Source organism: Monomorium pharaonis, chromosome 2, assembly GCF_013373865.1.
Source record: "Monomorium pharaonis isolate MP-MQ-018 chromosome 2, ASM1337386v2, whole genome shotgun sequence".
In the NCBI taxonomy this organism is placed as follows: Eukaryota; Metazoa; Arthropoda; class Insecta; order Hymenoptera; family Formicidae; genus Monomorium; species Monomorium pharaonis.
Genome location: NC_050468.1, coordinates 33,010,508 through 33,022,876, shown reverse-complemented (window position 1 = coordinate 33,022,876; position 12,369 = coordinate 33,010,508). Strand labels below are relative to the sequence as shown.

At 32.3% G+C, this 12,369-nt stretch overlaps 1 protein-coding gene across 2 annotated transcripts in view; it reads right to left on the bottom strand.

Annotated features, from left to right (window-relative positions):
• Positions 1-1,058: 1,058 nt before the first annotated feature.
• Positions 1,059-12,369, bottom strand: part of LOC105838474 (glutamine synthetase 2 cytoplasmic) — a 33,000-nt gene continuing 21,689 nt past the window's right edge. For both annotated transcript variants that reach the window (XM_036283524.1, XM_036283523.1), the window contains exons 2-4: positions 6,346-6,536; positions 3,858-4,306; positions 1,059-2,970 (exon numbers count right to left, since the gene is read on the bottom strand). In XM_036283524.1, coding sequence (XP_036139417.1) covers positions 2,494-2,970; positions 3,858-4,306; positions 6,346-6,529 — 1,110 coding nt within the window. In that variant the 5' untranslated portion in view covers positions 6,530-6,536 and the 3' untranslated portion in view covers positions 1,059-2,493. The remainder of the gene's footprint in view (positions 2,971-3,857; positions 4,307-6,345; positions 6,537-12,369) is intronic.

Below are 12,369 nucleotides of genomic sequence, written 5' to 3'. Positions count from 1 at the left end.
ATTGTACTACATTTTATCAATAGTGACTTCCAATTTTACACATGCAGCCGTGAGAGCCTTAACATCCATTACTCTCGGGTAATTCTTTTTTTTTAAAGATACTCGAGAGCATCGACGATCGCGGGTCTCCTCATCTATAACTGTACAACGAAGAATGGATATGCTAGACGATTCACTTTTCGTTCAAAAATATTGACGTTTTTATCGAACTACATGGAACGTGCTGCATACAATTAGCTAATTAGCTCTGTAATAAAAACATGCGCATTTTACACGCTCGATTCAATGCGAGTACCCTTCGCGCACTCTTAAACTATTTCACAGATCTTGCTAGATTTTGCACGCATTTAAATTGTGTCCGCTTTTTGATAAAAATTGCATCAATTTTCACGTGTAACGTCATAAAATTCAGATTGTAATAATTTAGCATTAAACAGTGCTAGAAACGAATTTGCTTCGAACGTGATCTTTACGCAAGTGAGGCTTAGTTTATTTAATGACATTGAACACGATTCTTTTATATTAAATACGAATAAATGAGAATTTATTTAGCGGCTACGTTTGCAGGCCGTATTCATAGTCAAAGAACTTAAAATAAAAAACATGATTCGCGCGATCACCTTAGCTTATCTTATTTCTAATTTCGAAAATATATTCAGAATCGATATAATTCTTATTTCCTTTAAGATATATATTTTTAACACAAGACTGATGATATTTTTAATATATATTTAGTATTATTAAATAACATGTTTTAATAAAATATGTATTTTTTAATGTCATTTTACTGGTAAAATAATTTAAATATTGAAAAAATTGAAAATTGCTTAATTTCTTAATTATATCAGTCTTGTACTGTACATTTGTTTAACAAAAATAATGTGGAAAGTATAATTTTATTATGTTTAAAAAAATCAATGGTGTTTGAAACAAGGAATATAATATAAAAGTACGAATTTAGTAGCGAAGGTGTCTATTATAAAACGATTCAATTCCTTGCTATTTTACTTTTATGCACAACATTGCTTTTAAATATAGGATAACAAATACCCAAGGGAGACGTTTTAACACGTTTAAAATCTTTATCTATAACTTTTCATACATTAAACATTTTCGCTTATCCCAATGTACTCATTTGGACAAATAAGTAAGAATAATTCGGTTTTCATTTATTCATTTTCTAAATACTATTGGCTAAGACATAATAATTACAATATATTTAGCAGCAACTTATAAAATTATACGCAAAAATATAACATAAACACCTAATCTATAAAATATTCAACGAGTTAACTTATTATTATACATGCCAAGGCATTATTTCATTAACTTGTTATATAAACATAGTGGCTTATAATACATACAAAATATTGGATGTATATGTATGATTTATAAGCAACTATGTTTATAACTTGCAAACACAAATTGCATATTGTATATATTATGTGTATACATATATATATATATACTTTTTTGCGTGTATATGTGTGTGTGTGTGTGTGTGTGAATTTGTATACGCTACGCCTATTTGAACTCATATCACTGTTCGAACTTAAAAATAAAAAATATCAAAAAGTAGCGTTGGTAAATAATAAAGCTAAACAGTAACAACGAAGCTTTATTAAAAAATTGAATATTATAAAATATGTTAAAAAATCGAATAATTATATACGCGTTAGAGAACTTCACAATAAAATTTTCTAAACAAGTAGGCTCTATTGTTAGTTTTATGATTTTTTTCTATTATTGAAGAATTTTGTACGTACAATAACAAAAGAGCACGTATGATTAACGTCTTATAAACTTTCCTAGTAAACTCGCCTACTTGCGTTTATATTGTGATTTTGTTTTTACATTGTATCTTGTTCTTTATCCTATACTTTCAAACAACGCACAGTTATAAACTTTTCCATTCTCCTTATTTGTCCTTATGCTGCTTTCTAAAATGGTATAATATATTATAAAATCTATAAAAAGACGAGCTTTAGGAAGGAATTTTGCGCGATAACTTGAACAGTAACATATGCCTCGCACTTATAATTACAAGCTCATCTTAGAATTATACTTAATATTTATATCCTGACTATAAATACGGCCGAGTCAACAATCCAAATAAATTGATTACAAATTAATGAGTTTTCTCTAAACAATAATACCTTATCTGTAACAGTGAAAGAGAATCGGAACAATCTTGCAATACCATCAAAACGATTCTCTTTCGGCAATACCCTACCTGATCATTTTAATTACCTTAAGGACAAATTTTTGTAGCACCTTTTGCAATTAAATGTTTCGAATATCATTTAAGATGCTAAATACTCCAATTTCGTTACTTTCCTGGTAGATTCAAAATTAATCGCCGTTCCAATTAGGGAAACGGACAGGAATTTATGCACTACAAGATAATTGTACGCTCCAGGTGTAATGTGGGTGTGTGTGCGTGTCGGTCCGATGTGTCTTCCATACGCGTTTTCGTCGCCGCGCGTGGCTTCATTACTCGTTGAGCACGCAGGTACGAACCAGGGCGTCGCAGACGGCGTAGGGATCGCAGTTGCTGCTGGGCCTCCTGTCCTCCAGGTAGCCCTTCTTCTCTTCGGCGACGCCGCGTGGAATGCGGATGCTGACGTTTCGGTTCGCCACTCCGGCGCTGAAGTCATGGATGTTGCTGGTCTCGCATTTCCCGGTCAGCCTGCGCTCGTTGTCCTTCCCTCCGCGCGGATCGTACGCCTGGATGTGCCTGAGGTGCTGCTTGCTGAGCTTGTCGATCGCCTTCTCGATTTCGGCGATACCGTTCTCGTTACGCATCGGCTTCGTTGAGAAGTTGGTGTGGGCACCGGCGCCGTTCCACGAGCCGTCCACCGGTTTCGGGTCCAGGCTGACGATCACGCCGTATTCCTCGGCGACGCGGTGCAAAATGAATCGAGCAATCCACAAGTCGTCCCCAGCGTTGATGCCCGCGCACGGTCCCACCTGGATCCATAGATAAAAAGACACGATAATAACTCTTCGTAGAGAAAGATATTCCCTTTTCCCACAAGAGAAAATATTATAAATTAAATCTCTATAAGCCCCAAATTATGTAAAGTAACTTCTGTAAATTACATTTCCAGGGAAGTAAAATTCTCAAATTTAATTTGTCATACAGCAAAAACTCTAGACTAAAATTCTATTTTATACGTAAACTTAAATCTTCAACTAAATTTGTCAAAGTTTGTTGTTTAATTAAACTATCGCAGCTTATTAATCTTAAAATTTACGCTTATAAAGGTAGCACAACCACTTTAACACAATAAAAAAAAATCTACATAAATATTTAGTGCTCTTTCGTGGCTAATTAGTTGCTCTATTGCAGATTTTGTTGCTTCAGCCATTTTGAAAAAACCGATGGCTGTGCTAACTTAAGTCTAAACTCAGCACAGCCACATAAAAGATATATTTTAAAAAAAAAGAATAAACTAGTAATTCTTATAGAGTAAATTTGTGGCTAATTAGTTGCTCCATTTTTAATTCAATTCAATACCTAAATCTTTCAAAAAAATTAATAAAAAATACAAATACATAGCTATCAGTACAAGAATAAAGTACCCTTATAGAATTTATTGTTCGAGTGCATCCAACCGAATTCGCCATAAAACATTTTCTAAGAGTTATAAAAAGTTATAAATTATAAAAGTTATAAATTATATCAAAATTGTGAAAAATCTGAAATTTACTAAAGATTCTAAAAAAATTTTACAAAAAATTTTAATAAAAATACGTTCACCATCTATTGTTCAATTGTTAGAAAAAAATTAACTCTGATTTACGAGTAACTTCTACGAGTGGCATTTTTTATTATATTGGCTTTGTTTGCTCACCTGGAACTCCCATTGCGAAGGCATCACCTCAGCGTTGGTTCCCGCGAGCTTCACGCCGGCATAGAGGCAAGCCCTGTAGTGAGCCTCAACGATTTCGCGGCCGATTACCTTGTCGGCGCCAACGCCGCAGTAATAAGGACCTTGTGGACCCGGGAAGCCGTTCTTGGGCCAACCGAGCGGCCTACCATCGAAGTCCAAAAGAGTATACTCTTGCTCGATACCGAACCAGGGTTCTTGGTCCTTGATAGTCTCCATCGCCTGGTTTGCGCGGTACCGTTTGTTCGATTTCGTTGGCGTCTTATCGCTGTTGTAGGTGTCACAGAGTACGAGCTTGTTGTTGCCACGACGGAAAGGATCGTTATAGATCGCCACTGGATAGAGGAATATATCACTGTTGGCACCTTCGGCCTGGTACGTCGAGCTGCCGTCGTAAGTCCACGTTGGCAGGTCTAGAAAAGATAATTGATTTGATATTTCATGTAGAAATAGCGATGAATTATTAAATAGGTCACGTTTATTGACGCCTGCTTCTTAACAAAATTGTGACTTGATTTTATTTAGTTACAATTTTTCGCAATTAATTTTTAAAAATCATATTACTGATTTTTTAAATTTCGGTTAATACATATTTGCTCTTAATCCTGAAGGACAAATTTTTAAACTTTGAAATATAAGTCTTTGAAAATCAATGTTTTGATAAAATATTCAAATTTAACTTTCTTAAAGTCTAACAATTATAATTAAGAAATGATTAATTAACTTTCTCATTTATTGATGTCTATGAATACGATTTATTTGCTTCTAATTTTTCATCAAACTTTTATTTAAAAAAAAAAAGCCATTTTTATTATTATCCTATCCTATTCTATCTTAAAGGCATATAATGAAGCCTCTTTTTTACGATGCTGATTGGTTCTCTTGCTGTGCTTACTTCGTATTGTGAGAGTAACTGTCACTGCGATTGAATTTTGACAGCTGTCAATTTGTATAGATGGTTATCTATACAATTATCGCTGTAGCTTATTCTCAAAAAGTAAAAAATGAAAAGTTAAATAGCGCGCGCAAAGCGCGCGTCTATAGTGTCTACTGTTTAGAACTGTTTAAAACACTGCAATTAAAAACGTGTGATTATTTAGAAAAAATTGCAAAAAAACAAAACCTGATAGATATGTATGTTGTAAAAATATTTTTGTTTCAATTTTTTATTTAATTTTTTATCTATATTATTTATGTAGCATATAAATATAAAGATATAAATACTAAAATAAAAATTAAAAATAATAAGATGGGTACAGTAGTTTAAAACTGTTAAAAAAAAAGTTTAAAACAGTGTCCACTGTTAAACAAGTTTTAAACAAATTGTTTCAAACATGCCAACCCTGATATATGTATAATCTTGATTTATTTTCGAAACGAATGAACAGCGTCACGTCATCCAGAAATAATGATATCTGTATTATATTTCAAATAATAATCGGTAGTAGTTTTTGGTTTTTAATACAAATATTAAGAAATTAAGAAAAATTTCAATAATAAACATTATTTCATTGAATAAGTCTTTGAGTCATTGAGTAAGACAAACGCTTTTTATAACTATGATGCGTAATATGAGACAAATAAACGTTTAATTTTTATTACCATCGCAATGGCTCATCAGCGAGCGCATATTAAATTTTATTGCTGTGATGAGCGGTTTCCATATTGTTGAATATGTGATAATTAATTTTTGTAATAAAGATTTCAGTATCAAATAATCTTAAATGTGTTATTTTACTGTTTTATTAGATATTATTCTACGAAATTTTATTAGATATTATTCTATGAAAAGATACTCGTGTATCATTTGCAAGTGCATAATAGCAACGATTCGTAACGATAATGATCAACTAAATGATCAAATCCTGACTACTCGCGTATCACTATCCCATTGAAAGTTGTGGAAAATCATTCAACTGCAGTCAGAGGCACTCAATCACGTGAATGAGTCATCTTTAATAAACGATTCTCTCCTTTCTCTCAAGGAGAGACGTTTTCTGAATAATATATTCCCTCGTGTCAAAGAGAAAATTTTCTTTTATCAAAGAATCAAAATCGAAATTATCAAAATGGAAGATCTGATAGAGATACAAGATTGATACACATAAAAAATTACCCAATTATAACAAAGATACTAAAGCTATAAGATGATTAAAAATTAAAAAATATGCATAAATAGAAATCAATTTATTTATTTTCACAATATTTTTCTGAGACTGATGGAAACTGAAATTGGACACAAAAAAAGAGGAAAAATTTAACTTGAATTTTATTATATACATTACTTATCGTATAATTCTTTGAAATTTCTTCTTATATAATTCACAGCTACTATTGTACATAATCATTTTTTACATCAATTTTATCCATGTATTACACGAGAAAAGAGAAGAAGAAGATATAAATGTACATATATCAGATTATTAATACACGTGATGCGTGCACTACTTACCAGAAGGATGTTTCGGTACAAAGCTCAGGGTCCTGGTCTTGCTACGTAATCCTTCGCCAGTGCCGTCGATCCAGATGTACTTCGCTTGGACCGCATTCTCCGGTTGAGGCAGATCCAGATATTTTTTCAATAGAGTTTTATCCAACGCCGCATTCGGCGAATCCTTCAGCATACTGCGCGACATAGTGGTACTGTAAAGAAAAGAATAAGTAGGATAAGTTAAAATAAAACTTTCTCGAATCTACTACAGTTTTAAAGACTCAGAAAAAGTCTGTTTTTCTCTGCGATATTTTTCGGTTTCTTTCGCAAAGGTAGAAAAATTTATTTGCGAAAATTGACATGTATATATATTTGTAAAATCTACCACATTTGTTTCTGCCATTTTTAATAATTAGAGAATAGTCCATACATGTAAAAAGCTAGACTAAAGTTAGTCTGTCAAAGTTTTTGTTCTAAATAGTTTTTTTAATTTAACTATAAAGGGCCGTCAAATTGTATATTGTAGAACAATTCTTACAGAGTCCAATAATCGACATACGACATGCGATGTTCTATAAAACACTTTTCTAATAGAGAATTGAATTTTTCTGTTGTATCTGTATTGTATATCGTACGTGTGCGGATGTTAAACGCTGTGTGAATTTCCAGTAATATGTGTGACGTTGTTACCATAATAACCGCTTGCGCAATACGATGTATTGTACATACAGTCGTATATTTAAGTTCTGTCATATTACCATAAAGAGGTGCTACTATATAAAAATTTTTTTTAACAAAAAAATCACATAACTTGTTCTAGATTATATAACATAATAAACATTAATAATAAGATAATATATCGTTTAGCAAAAATAGCAATTCTTCTTCAACCAAAAAAACCAAATTTAAAAAGAACTGGTTTTTCAGTTTTTTTTCAATGATTTGAAAAAAGACTTTCTTACAATTTTAATCGCAATCACTTTTCACGCAGCAAAAAAGAATATTATTAGAATTATAAAAGAGATAATCGTCTTTGAAATAATCTCTTTATTCTTTATAAATTTTTTACGCAGAAAAACTGGCTTTGTTAAGGTACCTAAAAGTTTTTCTAAAAACAGATGTAAAAATAAATTTTTGTTAGATTATTAAAATAATTATATAGATAAAAGATTAATAGAATATTAAAACATTGTGGTTGCTAGATTGTGAAAATTTTTGACAGCATTGCTTGTCATACTTGAGCGTCATACATTTTCTGATTATTTTGATAAGTCCAACCAAAATATTTTCATAGCTAGATCTAGCTAAACTTTTAGACTTCAGTAAAATCATTCTTTCCGCATAATGATCATTTATATTAGCATTTATATTCTCTCTCTCTTTCTCTAGTACTTTTTGGTTGCAATCTTTTATTTATGTCCGTTTGCAGCCTCGCATTTCTAATAGCTCGAGCTTGGCGTGTTTGATTTTATAGGCTAAAAATTTTATAGCCTATAAAAAAAATTCCTTTCAAGTTGAAGGTCTTATTTTGTCCCGCGAAGTGTGACACGCTTCCCGGAAAGCGGCGCCGTGGAAAACAGGCTTTAATACGACCACGTGGCGTCGCGCCGCCGCCGCGCCGCGTCGTCCTCGATCGGCGACGGCGCGGCGTGACGCGCGTGCTGCATACGATGCAACGCGTAAGAACGCACGCGCGGAGGAAAGGCTTTAATTGTGGTGAAAAGATAGGTGCGCCCACATGCAGACGCTTCACGCGTGGAGCACGCGAGGCGTGCGTGCACCGCGCGTTCTCGCTGACTCGGCGCTCAGCGACAGCACCACGGAATTTTTCCTTTGGTTCCTCGTCGAAAATCCTCGCGGAAAGATTCCCCGACGAATCTCGGAGAGAGAATGCGAAATCTTTCCATCTCTCTCTCTTTTTCTCTCGCTCCCCCCTTCTCTTTCTCTCTTAGTTCCAATTAATGCAGGCTGCTTGGTCTCAGGAGACTTTAACAGTTTCAAACTGAATTCCATAAGTTTAGAATGATAAATCGTCTTTTGTGTTTTCTGTGGGGACATTCCGGTTCTACAACACAAATCTTCCATTCAACTCAGTGGAATTTTTATCACCTAGTAAATCAGGTATTTTCCTTGGATACTGTAGACCAAAACTTTTAGTTTCTTTTAAAACGGCTACTGAAGTATTCTCAGAATATTTTTATAAAGCGGCAAATTAAATTTGTATTATTAATGATTTTACTTTTCCGTTTCGTACGTTCCTCTTCGCATGATTATAAAACGTTTTTAAGACTCTAACACTTAGGTTTGCCGTCTGCCGTATGTAATCAAGGTCCGATACCATAAAAGTTACATCGAGAGTGGGAAGTGATCGAAGCGATCGTGGAGCGATCGATCGAGCGGAAAATTTTCGACTTTCAACTTTTGTCTTGACAAGGCTGCATGCCTTTTTATTGTATAACACAATGCCTTCTTCAGCAATTGCGTAATTCGTGATCAAATGTTCGGACTCAAAATTTGAAATACATAGTAAAAAAGAAATTAGTCTCAAATCTACAATTATCTCATGTATATGTATATATATATATATATATATATATATATATATATATATATATATATATACAATAGTCTTGTGTGTGTGTGTGTGTAAAGATTAAAATTCTGCAAAAAAGATTTTATATTCTTGCTTACATATGAGACAATGATTGTTGAATTGATAATAATTATTTTCTGTATTTTGCTAGTCTTACAGATATATTATCTGTAATAGATAAGACACACGTCGACGAGCCATAGAAATTGTTTTCGATAGATAACACGATTTTACAATTATCGGGATTCATCAATTCTCAATTGCTTTAATTTTTCGTCATTATCTGTTTATCGCTTTGTTATCTGAATAATCTAAAAAAAATATGTAATACAGCGATATAGATTCATAATGCAGCAATTTAATTTTATTAATAAATTCTTCGAACAATTTAGTATAAATTTTGATTTAATTAAGGAAAACAGTAAGATTAAGCTTTAACTGTTTAACATTAACGCATTTTCAATTTAAATTATGTGTAAGAAATTTTTTTTAATTTTAAAATTAATTTTAAAAATTAATTTCGAATAAAAATTTAAAAAAAGTTTCTTACACACATAAATTGAGAAGGAACCAAACTGTGACCAAACAAAGCTGGACTTTAGTACGTTCTTTAACTAAATCAAAAATTAAATTTAAATATATCCTTTTATCTATTAATTCTTTTACAAAAGAACATGTGCTTTTTTTCATACAATCTTAAGAAATATATCAATTCTAAATTAAATATAAATTTGTATGACTAAAAGCGCAGAATTTTTTGTAAAAAAATAAATCGAATAAGAATCAAATTTCTGATTTTTAAATGCAACTTATTTTATGGCTTATTTTATTCTTAATTTCACGGTCCACACTTTATTATATTAATATTTTTAAAGTTAATCAATATCTCTGTATTTGTATTAGCGTAAGGTCTAATTGACCGATGTTTCGGATGCTTGATGTCGACGCCCGTTTGGAGCACGTTATAAATGAACTTTGACCTTAATTTGAAGAATATTGATATACATTGTTGCGGTATCGTCTTGGCGATTAATAGCCGTGTAAAGCAAAAGATATTTGCTTACGTCACTTGGTAATTACATAATTAATGGCACGCTTTGAAACTCCTGCAGTAACCTGTTATCATTATTCTAAGGCGAGCTCCTAGAATTAAATGTCTGGAAATCAATATTTCCACCTGATTCGTTCCGTGAAATTGCGGAAACAATCTTTTCCGAATACCTAGTATGTAGTGTGTCGACATTAAAAAAATAGAAAATAACGCGAGAGATCGTGTTAATTTCACCACAAACTTGTCGGAACTGTGCGCTATTTTTTCTATTAAAGATTCTCTTTAAGTCCACGCGATATTTTTTGCATATATTACACAAGACTGTAAAAGGCAAAAATTGTATGATATATCGGAAGGTTATCTTTAGTCATATGTGATCAAGAAATCTTCTACGTAATCATTTTAATCATTCAATAGATGAGTTATATATGCTTGGCGAGTGTTGACCTACTTTTGTCACAATTGCGAGACGATTATAACTAATCGAAAGTCTGAGTGCAATTGACAGTCTGGCAAGTGCAATCAATATCCTACCGTGCCGTGAATTGTCAAAAATGTTTACTTATTATTAGTTTAATAGTCGCTTATTTAATATAATTTAGAATTTGCAATTTTTTAAATTTAGGAACAATAAAAGTATCAAATGTGTGTATTTTATCAAAATTCAAATCAAACACATAATAAAATATAAACTTATATATTTTTTATTGATGAATTTATATTTGTTATGTAGAGGATGATCACCAATGTTGGCTTACCACTTTTGTTTTGTTTTTAGATAATATTTCTTAAATAAAAGCTAAAAATAAAACTTTAAATGTACGCAGTATAGGTTGCTGTTTCTTTAAATTATCTAAACAGATAACGTTTTTATCAGTATTAGTTTCAGTATCAGTGCAATGCTTTAGTTTCCGAGAAATAAAGGAGCATCACTTTAGAAGGCATGTGCTAGTATCTTTTTCTATAATAATTCAACATATATAATATCAACTTTCGTTGTCACACAAGGGTCCAGCGGACCCTGCATTTCACTTTGATAAAGTACATCTTTCGTGAAAGGCAAAAAATGATACTTGTGAAGCCATTTCTTAAGAGATTGAAGTATCCTCTTGGCGCTAAAACTATTTTACAGCCAGAGAGAGCGTCAGTTTGCTTTGGGCAACCGTTGAAAGGTATCGAAGAGTCCCACATACTCGGTGAAATGCTCTTTTTGGAACAATGATTCAAAGACTTTTTTTTTTACTTCAAGTACAATGTTTCATAAGTAACCTGTTAAATTTTCAGCTCAAAATATTAAAAATTAAAAACGTTTTTTCGAAAAATTATAAATTTCTAAAGTTTTTACTTTTCGCATTTTTTTATTAAATAATAAATTTACTATGAATAATTTGGAATACATTCTCTAAACTTTAAAGTATAATGTAAAATTTTTTTGTATCAATATCTCTAAAATTTCATACAGGGTCCGCTAGATCCAACTTATTACGTGATGGAGGTGTGACAACAAAGCGTTAAAATTGTTTGAAGTTGATAATCGACCCGTCATTAAATATATTAAACTAAATATTTATAATTAATATAAATAAAGATTTGCAAAAAAATTACTGTCAAAATATTCTTTCGTCTATCTCTTTACTTTAATGATAATAATTTCTCTGCGCCTTTTCTGTCCATACAGTGTTCCTTTTCGCGCTCGGGTTTTTCCTTTTCACTCATAATCTACGAGCTCGAAGAAAGACTAAAAGTTGAAAATAAGCACGGAGGTTAATGTACTTCCTGCTGAACTCGCGTGGATGCAGGGTGAATGTATTCGTGACGATCAGCGACCTTTGCTCGATTCGAGACCGTTGTTCTGCCATAAGCGGCCAATAATACGCACGTGCACATTAATGCGTCATATCGTATCTGAACACGCGGACAGAAAGTGATGTCATGAAAAATGATATCTATATTAAATGTACTTAATACTCTTAATACTTTGGAGAGCGCTCAATTTAGAAGTACTCCTTCCTCTTAGTTATAAGCAAATTAAAAGAAAGATTTATCGCGGTGTCCTAGAGGTTCGCTCGAGAATATCGAGACCGTGTCAAGAGGGAGAACGAAATTTCTTTCCGGAGAAAGAAATTCTGGAAATGCTGACTGCGGTCGTTTACATCGTGTATTTATATTTTCTTTCGTTCGGCATTTCAATTTTGTTTCAGTGTTCGGTGTGATGACTGTAAAGTACTATGACGTACACAGCATGATTCGGCTGCAAACTTTTCAACAAATTTTTCGGTATTCAAACTTGAAACGAGATAAATTAGTGAAACGACATAAATTGGCAGCAATTACTAAATGTTTATTTACGCGTTCTGTTACGTGACAAAGTGTCAAATTATTGTCAACTTCGTTAAGTTTT